The 15,857-nt window shown below is 39.0% G+C and overlaps 1 protein-coding gene across 1 annotated transcript in view; it reads right to left on the bottom strand.

Annotated features, from left to right (window-relative positions):
- Positions 1–6,247: 6,247 nt before the first annotated feature.
- The window catches only part of EFHD1 (EF-hand domain family member D1), a 55,112-nt gene continuing 45,502 nt past the window's right edge, over positions 6,248–15,857 (bottom strand). Inside the window, exons 3-4 of the mRNA XM_060768101.2 lie at positions 10,343–10,477; positions 6,248–7,892 (exon numbers count right to left, since the gene is read on the bottom strand). Of these exons, the coding sequence (XP_060624084.2) occupies positions 7,758–7,892; positions 10,343–10,477 (270 nt within the window). The 3' untranslated portion in view covers positions 6,248–7,757. The remainder of the gene's footprint in view (positions 7,893–10,342; positions 10,478–15,857) is intronic.

The raw sequence follows: 15,857 nt of genomic DNA on the forward strand, positions 1-15,857 counted from the left end.
TATATTACTAATAATATTACAATGTAATGGCATAGTACAATATAGTAATGTATAATACTAATATTGTGCTTTGCTAATAATATATTGTATGTACATATAACTTGTAAGCTGCTCTGAGTCTCCTTCGGGGTGAGAAGGGCGACATATCAATGTCATAAATAAATAATGCAGCTCCTGAACCATGCTTTGACCTACAAGAAGCACTGCTTGAATATCAAGCAAAAAGTAGGTTCTAGAAGCAATTACAAAAGCTGACTGGCACAACCTGAGAATCATAACCACATACAGTAAAGACATCTGTGCTTTGCTGTTCTTCTAAAAACAACCTATTCGCGAATATTTTGCCTTATTTCTAATACTCTGAACTTCAAAAGGCTTCAAGAATGTACACCTTGTGTTGAACTGTACACATTTTATATGTCAGTTTATTTAAGGAGTACCACTGTTTGTCCTCTGGATCCCATACCAGAAGGTGCAGTTTTCAATCCTCAGGAAATATATGGGTGCCAATCCCCATTTGGTAACACTGGAGGGATGAGTCTTGCTTGTCTTGCAAGTAATGTAAATTAATTGCAGAGCACAGCAAGGTTTATGATTATTTGTATCTTTTCTCGTTGCAAAGGTCACTGCCGTTATCTGTAAGAAGTTAGTTTTGCTTTCTTTGTGCATGCAATAGTTATCATGATTGAAAGGAAATAAAAAGGGAAATTACTTGCTGAAAGAATTGAAGTTCCCTATATACTGATATGACAGATAATACTGTATCTGAACCTATGGTGACTCTTCAGAAGACTTTACAAATATTATCTGTTCTTATGTGATTGCCTTGGGACAGCAAAGACAAGATGAAAAATCTATATTATCGGCCTCTAACACGATTTTGGAAAAATAAAGTGGGTCTCTATAGAAATATTTTGCATCTGTCAAATGATACATGAAACTTTATCCATTTTAAGTAGAGATGTGTCAATTATTCTCATTGCACACGTGCACACAAAAATTGATAAGAAACATAACTCCATGCTGGAAAGTTATTGGAATTTTACATTTAGAGAAATCATGTGGACTCATTCTGCTCTGAAGCTAAGGGATGTCACATGAATGTTCATATAATTGTGGGGACCATATTAGTAAAGTCTTCCCCTCTGCCATGATTGTGTGTGGGGGTGAATTTAACTAATTGAGCCACTGATCAAGTGGACATCTCATGAGAATACATGACTCACTAGGAGAAGAAAAAATGCTTGGTTAGGTAGAAGGCAGTAGAAAAAAGAGGAAGGCCACATTCCAGATGGATAAATTCCCTCTAGGAAGTCACAGCTCTCAGTTTGCAAGGGTGACTTGGAGGCCTCTCATTCATAGGGCTGCCAGAAATCCAAGTTGATGGCAATTAACAACAGTAACTTATACATTCTTATACTAATAGTGGGGATAAAGTTTAAATAGTAGTTTGCCTTCTGAAAAAATAGAAAATTTGAGACTGCATTGTAGGGGGAAGGATTAGCTCTCCTGGTATACAGAGATATGATTTTGCATATGATCCATGTAATCCCATTCAGTTGTGGAAACCCAATGGGTAAATCAATGGGAAACCAATGGTAAATCAATGATTACCCAATGGGAAACCCTTGGGTAAATCACTTAAGAGGAAGGCAATAGCAAACTTTCTCTGAATGAATCTTTCCAGGAAGACCCTATGAGAAAGTTGTGGTGTGCTGCAGAAGACCTGAGGGCACATTACAACTATTTAATGCATTGTTGAATTTTTAAAGGTTTGAATGACAAGCACTATCATCGTTTTTAATAATTCACACTTTTTGTTTCTGGCTAATTGCGCTAGACTGACTAATGCATGGTTTGCCATTGGTTGGGCTTGACAGGAGCTTTTGTCTAGATTTATTAATTTGTTCATTTATTTGAGGCATAAAACCTCTAATGGCATTGACTCCTTCCAGTATCACTGTGCATTGACTTTCTTAGACGAAAGAACCTTTATGGTGCTGGTTTATGGATTGCTGAACCATGCTCATGATTGTTTTGACTGAAAAAAAAAAAAAGAATATACAGCTACAACTAAGCTATGTCAGTTTTACTAAAATACAAACAGAAAAAACTGTACAGTTTGCCCGAATGACCTCAGTTCCTTTGGATACAGTTTGCCCGAAAGACCTGAATTTGCCCTTTGATAAATATATTTTGAAGCATATCATAAATACATTTCTAAGAAGCATGTGCTTTAAGTCTGCCTCTCAATACGGAGATCACCAGGTCCTGGCATGCTATGATAATTATTGACTTATGTACTGTAATGTGCTTTGTATAGAGCCTGCATACAGGGATATCTATTGTTTGGTCTTCATTGAAGAAATATTAACACTGATTCATTGTTCGTTGAACTTTCTTATTTTCATGCAAGATCCACAGCACTAGCTTGAACCTTAAAAGCCTGAAATAGCCCAGCTCCAATATTTTAAATGCATTTTTCTTACATGTACATAATTACAGTGAGATTCTGATGGAATAATAATGCTTTAAGCACAGCTACCTCAACACTGAGGTAAAGGTAAACTCTCTTTAAAATTATTGGATAACTATCTCATAGATTTCAGTTTCCTTCCAAATTGCAAGCAGCACACAAAGTAACAAAATCAATTTGTAATGAACATCAGTATCAAAATACAAAAAGAGCTACAAAAGAAAGCTATTATTTTAAGCCAGCCTTTATAATTTAGCATTCCAGTTCTGGGAAATTAGACAGGCTTGCTACTCCAGCATGTTCTGCAAATCTGTGAAAACTTTTTTAAAATGCTATATGGCTTTCCAATAACTAAAAAGTGCACTCAATAAGAGATTGACAGCTGCTGTAAAGTAAAGGTTTTCCCCTGACATAAAGTCCAGTTGTGTCTGACTCTGGGGGTTGGTGATCATCTCCATTTCTAAGCCGAAGAGCTGGCGTTGTCTGTAGACACCTCCAAGGTGATGTGGCCGGCATGACTGCATGGAGCGCCGTTACCTTCCCGCCAAGGCAGTACCTATTGATCCCACATTTGCATGACAGCTGATGTGATTAGTACAGCAGCTTGACAGCTGCAGTACACATGATTTTTAACTGAATTTTGTACTATTTTATATAGTAATTTCATTTTCATTGTCTTGAGAATCTCTTTAGTTAAAGGAGAAAGGATTCTCTTCAAATGGGTGACACAAGTGATCTTAGATTTAATAGTACGAGCATAACAATAGTGTTCTCTCACCAGTTAAGGAAAAATCCAGTAGTTTCATAATCATAAACAACAACTATAAATTGCAAGGTTGAGCTTGAATGTTAGTCATCCACCCTGGGCAAAACTTGATATAACAACAGTTGTTTTTATGTAGTTCCTATCGCAGAGCAAGATCAACAGTCTGTAATTTTAATTTAGGACAAGCATGGAAAAGATTTAGGATCTCAAGGATTACTGCACCTGGTTACACCTAATTTGCCTGTTATACCATATCACCATATTTTCTTCAGTCACTCATGCAATTACCAAGTTGCTGAATCTTAACTCTCAGGCTTCTTTGTGCAAAGAAGGAAATTGTTTGTTTCACATTGTTTTAACACTTAGCCCTTCATACTTTTGCATCTGCTGTAGATACAGTTAACATTGCTTTTTAAAAAAAAGTTTATGAAAACACATTTTAAGAAATGCAGGCTAAAAGCACAGCAGTAGTAATCAACATTATCTATAAGCCCAAGGTCTTTGCCTAACTTCAAAATAATGAAGTGGGGGCATCAGAGACGGCTCCGTGGAAACAGGTGGGATGCCAGAATTGAAAAGAGCTAGAGGTCCAACATCTATTTCTAGAAAATGCGACACCAAGAGAAGGACTCCAAAGACGGCTAAAGCATGTGAACAAGTTCAAGTTCAATGGAACCCTTCCACACAGCTGAATAAAATCCCACATTATCTGCTTTGAACTGGAATATATGGCAGTGTGGACTCAAGATAACCCAGTTCAAAGCTGATACTGTGGGATTTTCTGTCTTGAGATTCTGGGTTATATGGCTGTGTGGAAGGGTCCTATAGGTATGTAGGCTCCAAACAGTATGCAGTCGTTTGAAAAGGTGTGTGCACCGACACTTCCAATTATACTTGCAAACGGTGGAATTACCGTATTTCTTCAATTGTAAGACGCACCCTAATTTCAGTACAACCACCATCAACAAAAATGCATAAGATACACCTGTGATTTTAAGATGCATCCATTTTTTAGAGATGTTTATATAGGAAAAATGACAGGCCAGTAGGTCGGGATGCCTTGTATTCATATATGGTTTTACTGTATGTATGGGCAAGTGTGTATGTTTTGATATGGTCAAAATTGACTAATCAATAAAAAATTGTTGTTGTTGTATAGTATTTCTTACAGTTGCAGAAATACTATATTCCAAATCTAAATGCATGTTTTCTTATGAGTGTTCATTGGGAATTGGGAATATTTCGGACAAGCTGAAGTTTCTGGGAAGTCTTCAATGGCAGTCCTGAACAATACAATGCAGTATTCTAGTTTGTGAGTTGTCACAGCACAGGTAAGTGTAGCTTGGTTCTGTCTGCTCAGTAGCAGTCACATCTAAAGTACCAGCACAGCTAATTAAAGGCACCCAAGTGAAAAATTAATGCTATTTGGACAGTCTTTGGTTCCCATCCTTGTCAAGATCTGCACCTTGCATGTAAGCATGGTACAAAAATGAGACAAAACAGCTTAATCATATACCCATTCGGTACATGAATGTTAATGTACGCTTAAAATATGTTCTTCTGTCTTCTTATTCAGAATAATTACTCCAAACCTGACATATTCTGTCTTCTGCCTTCCCTACCCAATATAGCACTGCACTTTACTTGTCACAGTAAAGTGGCACTCATCCTTACTTACTTACTTCTCAAGGACTCGCTAAATCATTGTTTATGTGAGCAGCAACCAGTCTTCTTGCCTGCTCCTCAAAGGCGGAGTTCTTATTCTGTACCATTTTGCTTACATTCAACTCTTTTAACTTATCTACAGCATAAGATCAAAAATCTCATTTTATGTTATGTATACAGTAATGCTACTTGCAAAGCTCTACTTGGATGTTTCTACATTAGCTCTGCTCACTGGATAGTTACTAATGAATAGTTAAAAAGGAGGCGGCCTTGCTATTGATTACTATTGCACATAAAATAGTGTAAGCCAATATATACCATATATATATTGGCTTATACCATTTATATTGCACCTTTTTTCTTAAGTAGGTACTCCTTAAAGGAATTATAACAAAAATAGGTTGCAAATAACTTTTTTAAATGGATTCAAACAAAAACAGTGTCACATTGTTCCCACAAGGAAAAAAAGCCCAAATGGTTCTACAAATAGGATACATAAATCACCTCACATAAATTTACTTAAAAATACAAATAACTGGGTCTATATTTTTAAACACATTTTGTAGGCATAAAAAAAGTGAAAATAAGTTAATGCAATTTTGGACTCTTTAGAATTAACCATATGAGTATTTGATTAATATTTGCACACAGTATTATCTTTAAGGCTCAAAATAGTACTTCAATAATTGTTATCACAAAATTCTGCCTTGGTCAAACCACACCTGGAATACTGTGTCCAGTTCTGGGCACCACATTGTAAAGGAGATGTTGACATGCTGGAATGTGTCCAAAGAAGAGCAACTTAAATTATCAAGGGTCTGGAGAACAAGCCCTACGAGGAGGGCTTTAAAAGATCTGGGCATGTTTAGCCTGCAGAAGAGAAGGCTGAGAGGAGACATGATGTCCATGTAAGGGAAAGTCATACGGAAGAGGGAGCAAGCTTGTTTTCTGCTGCTTTGGAGACTAGGATGTGGAACAATGGCTTCAAACTACAGAAAAGGAGATTCCACCTGAACGTTAGGAAATACTTCCTCACTGTGAGAGCTGTTCAGCAGTGGAACTCTATGCCCTGGACTGTGGTGGAAGCTCCTTCTTTGGAAGCTTTTAAAAAGAGGCTGGATGGTCATCTGTCAGGGATGCTTTGAAGGCAATTTTCCTGCTTCTTGGCAGGGGGTTGGACTGGATGGCCCATGAGGACTCTTCCAACACTATGATTTTATGTGTTAGTGGTAATTCTACAATATCCTAAAAAGTCTGACTTTGATAGTTCCACAATTAGCATGAATATCTGACTTTGGTACTAATTGCAGAAAGAATGAAGAAAGTCAAGACAGCGTCAATCGGATTTAATAAAAGTTTATTTGCACAACTAAGAAAGAAGAAAGAAATAACAATTCAAACTTTGTAAAGTATAAAAACATTTATTATAAATATTTTTAGCTAAACATGTGATTCTTACCAAATATAATCTGTGGACTTGCAAATATAGTTTTAATTATTTAGCAATTCTCCCACCCATTACTAAATGGGTTCCCTTGAATTATTCGAGACTCACAGTTTAGTGTCATAGTGTAAAAAGCTAAAAAGACTAGTCAAAATAAAGGTGAAATATCTGGTTTGTGATCTGAAGACAGGAAGGCATTTTTTGTTTTCTAAGGTATGCAGAATTATATACATAAGTGTAAATTCTGAATATAATACAGGCTTGAATAGTATAAACACCACAATCTGCATTTGGAATGTGTTTCCTCTTGCAAACAGAAACTGATGGAAGGGACCATTTTACGTAACTGGTGACTACATACGTTGTTGGATTCCCACATGTCCACAAGAAAAAAGATTTACATGACAGAAAGATAATTTGTCCCCAAAGCATATTATCCATTTCCCTAAATGACATATTGATTGGTGTTTCCTTGCTTCTGTAAGCCCAGTGTCTTTCAGAAGCATGGAATGTGCCCAGAAAAGTAGACAGTACTATTCGAAACAATTTTTCCTATTTAGAGCACAGCCACTTATGTAAATGTGAAAAGAAACAAAAATGAACAGTGGCCATTACACCCTTGAACAAAATGTTATTTCACAAAATATTTGACTGGCTTGGATTGGGAAAAGTGTGAGTGGAATTCTATCCATTCAGCATGGCTTTCCTAACACCTCATTATATTTTCAGCCCCTTGTATTGCTTGAAACCGGAAAATGAAAAGCTGCAGCATTTGGAAGGCTAGAAGTAACTGGCAGAAACTCATGTAGAGCCACTCATGTATTGCCAATATCGGCTAACTGATTAATTGCTGGGAATGGCCTAGAAATCTATTTCCTAGGGTAAGAAGAACAAAAAGGGTAATAAGCCAATAGGGCATCTATTTGTGCATGAAAAAAATATAAATCCAAAGAAATACCCTGTTTATTGAGAAGCAGGAAATTAGTTTTGTGAAAATCAGAAAGATCCAAAAAGGCAATGAGAATGGAACACTAAAGAAAAAAAATATATAGCTACAAGACGGAGGCAGTCAGAATGACAGGAAAAAAATTCTAACCACAAAACACAATTGGTCGGCATTATAGTTATCAAATGCTCCAATGTTCTCTCTATGCATAAAATTAGGGAATTTTAATTCCTCTAGCAACATCCACTAGAGTAAAAACGTCCCCTTGACCACTCTTTAGTATTTGTATCAATCATAATACCATATGGATATTCTCCAGCTTCTAATTAGAAAGTTCTTTTTTTTTTAAGTCCGATGGAATCAAATCTGGTTTTTTTTTTCTTCTGCAGGTGAATGGATCACCAAAGGTGAGGTTTTTAAAAATGTACTCCAGTCTCCACTAACAGACAGGTTGCTCTGTTTACTGACTGAATGCTGACTTGAGTTCTCGGAACGCTGCCCTGCGGTGCTTTCTTTCCTCTTCCTCGCGTTTTCGCTCATCTTGCTCTGCTTTTATTTCTGCTTCAAACTTGCTGGCGCAAGACAAAGCTTGAACCTAAAATACAGGCAAGGATCAGGAGAGAGAAGATGCACTTTATTATGAGCTGCTCTGAGCAATCAGCAATACATAACAATACTCCAAGCCAGAATATTAGGACCATCAACTTGTATATTAGGTTTAAACCTAATGTACAAAGTGACAGTCCTGAACTTTTGGACTGGAGCGGTGTAAAATACACACAATGGATCACCTACATACAGATGACATGATCATCATTATCACCACATAATCATCATAATTATCATCATCATTTTATTAACTTCTTTTGTTTTTCCTGAACCATGGTATAGCATTTTAAATTATTATAGATATTGGCCATATTACACTATAGGCCTAATAGTAAAGGTAAAGGTTTCCCCAGACATTAAGTCTAGTTGTATCTGGGTGTTGAGCTCATCTCCATTTCTTAGCTGAAGAGCCAGCATTGTCCGTAGACGTCTCCAAGGTCATTTGGCCAGTATGAGTACATGGAGCACCACTACCTTCCTGCAGAAGCGGTACCTATTGATCTACTCACATTTGCATTTTTGAATTGCTAGGTTGGCAGAAGCTGGGCCTAACAGCGGGAGCTCACCCCGTTCCCTGGATTTGAACCACCAAACAACGGTCAGCAAGTTCAGCAGCAGCTCAGCAGTTTAGCCCACTGTGCCACCAGGGGGCCCTACAAACCTAATAGTATAAGTTAATTCAGAACTTATAACAAGTTACCAATAAAAGAGGGGGAAGCAGAGCTGTAGTACATTTCTCTTCCACTCACCACCATCTTTAGGGCTCCTCCTCCATTTAAATGTAAATAGTTTTGGAGGTTTTTTTTTAATTGCTTAGAGTAGGTTTATAATATTACTGATTCTATCCAGAGTTGTATACAGTTTGACTCGATCACAAGCACACAGAATGAGTGTCCTTTCTAATTTGATCTACAAGAAAAGATTGTCCAGTGGAAAAATACATATTTATATGTATTATGTACTTCTGAACACACTCTTTGAAATCTGACTATTTCAGCAAAAGTGTAATACTTACTGGGAAGCCATCTGGGGCACGAGACTTTTTCTGGTAAGCTTGCAAACTTATAACTTAAGTCTTTTTGTGTTCAGTAGGGCTTACTTTTCAATCTAAGATTTCAGTCTAAGGCCAGGAAACTGTTGGTAATATGCTCATGTTATAAGATATTATTGAACATTTGTTTTTTTTAAGGACATAATGGAAGGCGTTCAATTCCTCCTCATGCAGAGTAGGAGGAACCAAACTAGCATCCAGAGAGAACATGAGCTTGACAAAATAATCACATTAGTGCATTCTGGCACTTGGAAATTGCCCACTGAAGGCCATAAAACTTTTTTTGTGGAGTATTATGTTCCAGAGGTGCCATGCAATATCTTGACTTCTGATTTAAGTATGTATAGACCAAGATGCTCTAGGGCAGTGGTTCTCAACCTTCCTAATGCCGCGACCCCTTAATACAGTGCCTCATGTTGTGGTGACCCCAAACCATAATTTTTTTTTCGTTGCTACTTCATAACTGTAATGTTACTACTCTTATGAATCATAATGTAAATATATGATATGCAGGATGTACTTTCATTCACTAGATGAAATTTGGCACAAATACCCAAATCTGAATACTGGTGGGGTTGGGTGTGGATTGATTTTCTCATTTGAGAGTTATAGCTGCAAGGATTTATAGTTCATCTACAATCAAAGAGCATTTTTAACTCCACCAACAATGGAATTGAACCAAACTTGGCACACAGAACTCCCATAACCAACAGAAAATACTGGAAGGGTTTGATGGGCACTGACATTGACTTTTGGAGTTATAGCTCACCTACATCTAGAGATCACTATGGACGTCAACAATGATAGCTCTGGACCAAACCTAGCACAAATACTCAATATGCCCAAATGTTCACACTAGTGGAATTTAGGGAAAATAGACCTTGACATTTCAGAGCTGTAGTTGCTGGGATTTATAGTTCACCTACAATCAAAGAGCATTCTGAACCTCACCAATGATAGAATTGGACCAAACTTCCCACACAGAACCCCCATGACCAGCAGAAAATACTGTGTTTTCTAATGGTCTTTGGTGACCCCTCTGGCAACCCCTCGCGACCCCCCCCCCAGGGGTCCCGACCCCCAGGTTGAGAAACACTGCTCTAGGGGCACTGCATTACTGCATCTGATAGTTGCTGGACCAGATATCCTTTTAAAGGGCTTGTGTAAAGAGGTTTTCTTTTGCAAGCAGCTTTGAGTAGTTCCCTGGCAACACAACAATTAGCAGTACTCTTAGCAAGGCACTCAGGCACAGCTCCATTCCTTGCCCTCTCAAGCTTGACACTTATGTCCTTCACAATCTGGTAAAGTTGTATTACAGAGGTTTCCAGCTATTATGTGCTTCCTTTGACCCCCATCACCACCAGACCCAACACTCTTGTTCATACCTTTGCTTCAAAGAAATTCTTGGCGCCTTTCACCCCTTCAAGGGCAACATCTATTTCAGAGAGCTTTGCCAAAGCCAACAAGCCACTGTCTTCTTCAAGCTCTCCAAATGCAGCTTTGTAGAAAATGAGTAGGAACTAAAGAAAAGAAAAAGGTTGAAAATCAATTATTGAGGAAAGGTAAAACAGTAAGTTTCACATGACATGAGCTCATTTTTATAACTTGGAGTGCAGCAGAATAGAGAGGAAAATGATCAGTTAAATCCTGCACTGATCCTTATGTCACTGTATTTATACTTATGTATAGTTGTCTGTATGTGGGGTGCTTCTGTGATCCACCCCAAGTCCCTTTGGGGAGATAGTGGCAGGGTACAAATACATATTTATTATTACATTTATATTATTATCCTGGCTGCGTACTTATTTAGGTCAAAGTTGATAAAATGCAGACAATTCACTACTTGGATTTACCAATATTTTAGTTCATTTTTACTAAAAAGAATAAAAGAGGAATACATCTACAAATCAGAGTAGTAGTAATTGCAAGTGCTACTAACAAGTCATTTAAGTGTTTCTGCACAATTGGGACTGTTATCACTATTCATTCCATGCACAGATCATATTCCTTCACTAGAGGGCACCAAAACCTCAGCATGCTAGAAACTACATCCAGGAAATTAGGCATCTGGCAGAAGCCTTTGTTCCCATGTTTGCTCTCCAGCTGCTTACTAATATAGCATATGAAACAAAAATTGGAAAAAAAAACCCCTCTGAAAATCCCCTGGGAAAGTGTGAGAGAATATAATGAAACTGCTCGGCTGCTTTCTAGCCACGCACATAATATGTTTATTCATTTAACTTCCTGCGAGTTTTGCTGGGACATAGCTGAGCAGTCCTTTGTAGTGAATCACATTCTTAGTCTCAACACATTTCTCATGAAGACATTGTCATGACATGGCCATTACTCTCTGAGAGGACGAAAACTGGGATAGGGTGGAGATAGGGAGAGGCTCCGTGGCTTGGCTAACACACCCTGTCTCTGGATTTCTCTTGCAGAGTATCATTCGATTTGTGATGCAAGACACACTAGTTAAAACTTCCTGCAATTGGAGAACTGTAAACAATTATGAAGCCACCTCCTAGTAGGTCAGATCACAGATATGCCTACCTAAGTACTGTCTAATCAAAAATGGCTCACTAGACCTTCAGGCACAGGTCATCCTTCCCAGGATTACCAGATATCCTTTTAACAGGGTTTAGAATGGTATCAGTTTGCATTTATTGCTGAAATCTTGTGGGTGAAGCTGTGCCTCTCTGCAATATTGGTGTAATACCAATGCAGGCCTGATTTACGCCAATGGTGTGTAGGAAAAAAATATTATTTTATTTACAGTATTTATATCCCTCTCTTCTCGCCCCACAGGGTGGGCTACAATGCAGATATACATGGCAAACATTCCATGCCATTAGACATACAACATACAGGGTTAGTCAAAATGCATAGGCCAATAAGCCATTCAATTGAATGGCTTATTGGCCTATGCATTTTGACTAACCCTGTATATAGACAGACACAGAGGCAATTTAACATTCCAGGTTTCCGGCTTCATGAGGGTATGTTCGATTCCGGCCACAGGGGGAGCTGCTGCTTCACTGCCACTTGTGACACCAAGTCCTTGATGGAGTACTTCCTCATTCTTACGCACACAGCTGGAAGGTTTTATGGGGTCGTAAATTAGTTAAGTTAGCCTCCCCGCATAAAGCGGTACCTAAATTTCCTACTTGACAGATGCAACGGTCTTTCGGACTGCATAGGTCAGGGATCCTCAAACTTTTTAAACAGAGGGCCTGGTCACAGTCCATCAAACTGTTGGAGGGCCAGATTATAATTTGAAAAAAAATGAATGAATTCCTATGCACACTGCACATATCTTATTTGTAGTGCAAAAACCACTTAAAACAATACAATAATTATAATGAAGAACAATTTTAACAAATATAAACTTATTAGTATTTCAATGGGAAGCGTGGGCCTTATTTTAGCTGATGAGATAGGATTGTTTTTGTTGTTGTTGTGTGCTTTCAAGTGGTTTCAGACTTAGGTTGACCTTGAGCGAGGGCTGGGTAAATGACCTTGGAGGGCCGCATCCAGCCCCCGGGCCTTAGTTTGAGGACCCCTGGCATAAGTCAACAGAAAGCTAGACCATTAATGGTCGAGAGCTCACTTCAACCCAGGCTGGCTTTGAACTTATGACCTCTCAGTCAGTAGTGACTTAATGCAGCTGGCTACTAACTAGTTGCGCCACAGCCCAGTCTTATGGGATCATGAGAGTTCTTTATCTTTGGTCAGGCCTTCCTATACAACCAGCTGCCAATTTTAAACGTCTGTATCCTGTGTTGTGCAACTGGGACAAATAAATAATTAAGTTAATGTGCCATTAGCTGAAATGACATGAAATGAGTGGTATTGCAGTCCTCCCAGATGCTGGTCCTGTAAACTCCTGGCTCAATACATCATTAGAACAAGTTTATACATGACCACAACACAAGTTGCAAGTCCTATTCTGGACTCTGTGTTCATGTCAGGGCTTGAGAATAAAGGTGCAATACTTTCCAAAAGCATTTCCTTGTCACAATGAAATCACCTGCTGTACAGGTTCAGGTTCATTGTGATTTTTGTCTGCTGGAGTTGAGCATCAATGACAATCATAGAATCAAAGAGTTGGAAGAGATCTCATGGGCCATCCAGTCCAACCCCCTGCCAAGAAGCAGGAATATTGCATTCAAATCACCCCTGACAGAAGGCCATCCAGCCTCTGTTTAAAAGCTTCCAAAGAAGGAGTCTCCACCACACTCCGGGCCAGAGAGTTCCACTGCTGAACGGTTCTCACAGTCAGGAAGTTCTTCCTCATGTTCTCTTGTAGTTTGAAGCCATTGTTCCGCGTCCTAGTCTCCAAGGAAGCAGAAAACAAGCTTGCTCCCTCCTCCCTGGGGCTTCCTCTCACATATTTATACATGGCTATCAATGATCTATCCTAAGAGATTGATTGATCTGGATGAGTTTCTTCATAACATGGCAGGCCTTTCTATCAATGCTCCACTAACTTTATGGAACACAAATATTACTCTGACACATTCACTTCTATGAGTCATTTTCCACCAATAAGAACTAGGTTTGTGGGAGAAGGACGATGAAGCAGATGAGGAAATGGCTAAAAACAGGTAGCAAAATTCAAGAGACTCAACCAAACACAACAACTCACTTCAGAGCCCACTTTGCAATGAGGATAGCATCAAACAGACAATACTTCTCTACTACCACAATATCTGTGCAGTGCTTTCCAAAAGTGTTTTTCTGGATGGTCTCAGGCTATTAGTATGATGTTCAGAAATCAATGTTTACTATGTTTTATTTGCTAAATTTCTTGATAGCACTGCATTCAGCTAACCGCAACCTAGCTATTCTTATTATCTGTACATGTGTCCAGACATTACTAAACAAATTTCATTTATTAGCATTCAAGCAAAGCTGACAAGATGTCTGGAAAGGGACAAAATACTTTCCACATTTTAATCATTTGTTTATTCTTCTGTGCTGCAATGAAAGGTTGTCCTGGATGCTGTAAGTGCTTTTTTGTTAGAAGGAGTGGTTCCAACCAATTTGAAAGAAGCAGCTTTCTTCACCATAAGAACTGATGTAACTGCAAGCTAGTATTGAATATCTTATCATTGGGCAAGTAAATAGTAGCTTGGAAAACCCAGATATTATTGGGCAATATCCAAACATTCAATCAAAGACCCCTTCTACACTGCCCTATATCCCAGAATCTGATCCCAGACTATCTTCTTATCTCAGACTAGCTGTCCCCTGCCATGCATTGCTGTGGCCCAGTCTGTTCATCTGGAAAATAAAGTAATGAGAAAGTGTTCGTTTCTAATATATGTAATTTCTTTATGCTTGTGGGTAAACAGTATTTCTTACTGTTTCTTTGTCAGTGTTGATGTGGAGAGTGTCTGGTTTGCCCACGCTGGAACATGCAACATATCATTATCCTTCTTTAAGGGTCCCTTTCAAATCTATGATACTATATCTGTCTGTGTGTGAATCATATCTATCTATCTATCTATCGATCTATCTATCTTTATCTATGGCTGGATGGCTCTTTGTCAGGAGGATTTTGATTATGTTTTCTTGCCCTGATAGAGTTGGATTGGACGGCCTTAAGTATTTTCTGTTGGTCATGGGGTTCTGTGTAGGAAGTTTGCCCCGATTCTGTCATTCATGGGGTTCAGAATGCTCTTTGATTGTAGGTGAACTGTGAACCCCAGTGACTACAACTCCCAAATGTCAAAGTGTATTTCCCCCAAACTCCATCTGTGTTCATATTTGGGCGTATTGAGTGCTTGTGCCTTAAGAACGGAAAACGGAACGTTGGTGGACAGGAAAAGAGATTTAAAGATGGGCTCAAAGCCAACCTTAAAAACTCTGGCATAGACACTGAGAACTGGGAAGCCCTGGCCCTTGAGCGCTCCAGCTGGAGGACAGCTGTGACCAGCAGTGCTGCAGAATTTGAGGAGGCACGAGTGGAGGGTGAAAGAGTGAAACGTGCCAGGAGGAAGGCGCGTCAAGCCAACCCCGACCGGGACCACCTTCCACCTGGAAACCAATGCCCTCACTGCGGAAGAAGATGCAGAGCAAGAATAGGGCTCCACAGCCACATACGGACCCACAAGGAAATCCATAATGGAAGACCATCTTACTCGTCCAACGAGGGATCGCCTAAGTAAGTAAGTAAGTAAGTTTGAGTCCACAGTGCTCTCTGGATGTAGGTGAACTACAACTCCCAAACTCAAGGTCAATGCCCACCAAATCCTTCCGATATTTTCTGTTGGTCATGGGAGTTCTGTGTGCCAAGTTTGGTTCAATTTCCCTCTTGATGGAGTTCAGAAAGCTCTTTGATTGTAGGTGAACTATAAATCCCAGCAACTACAATTTCCAAATTACAATTTTTGGAGTGATGGTTACTCCTTGTGCTGTGAGACGTTTTGTTGCCAAATTTGGTGTGATTTCGTTCATTGGTTTTTTTGTTTTTAAGGTACTCGTTATGCACAGAGCATTTATATATATATAGATTATATGACAGTGGAGACTCATACAATCCAGTTCAAAGCAGATAATCTGGGATCAGATGCTGGGATATATGGCTGTGTAAGTCTGTTGGAAAAAAATAGGTTTTCAGGTGTGTTTCAAATTCTGACAGCTCATTTAGCTTTCGGATCTCTTCCAGCAGGACGTTCCATAGTCTTGGGGTGGCCGATGAAAATGTCCTCTGGGTGTCAATCGACAGTCGGGTTCTGGTGGGCTGGAGTAGCTGCCCCCCAGAGGACCCAAGTATTTGGGACAGATTGTATGAGAGAAGGCAATCCTGTAGGTAACCTGCACCCAAACCATGTGGGGCTTTGAAGGTTAAAATGTTTTTGCTTTACACAGAGATATAATTGAAGATTTGTTTGAATA

Source organism: Anolis sagrei, chromosome 3 (genome assembly GCF_037176765.1).
Source record: "Anolis sagrei isolate rAnoSag1 chromosome 3, rAnoSag1.mat, whole genome shotgun sequence".
Taxonomy (NCBI): Eukaryota; Metazoa; Chordata; class Lepidosauria; order Squamata; family Dactyloidae; genus Anolis; species Anolis sagrei.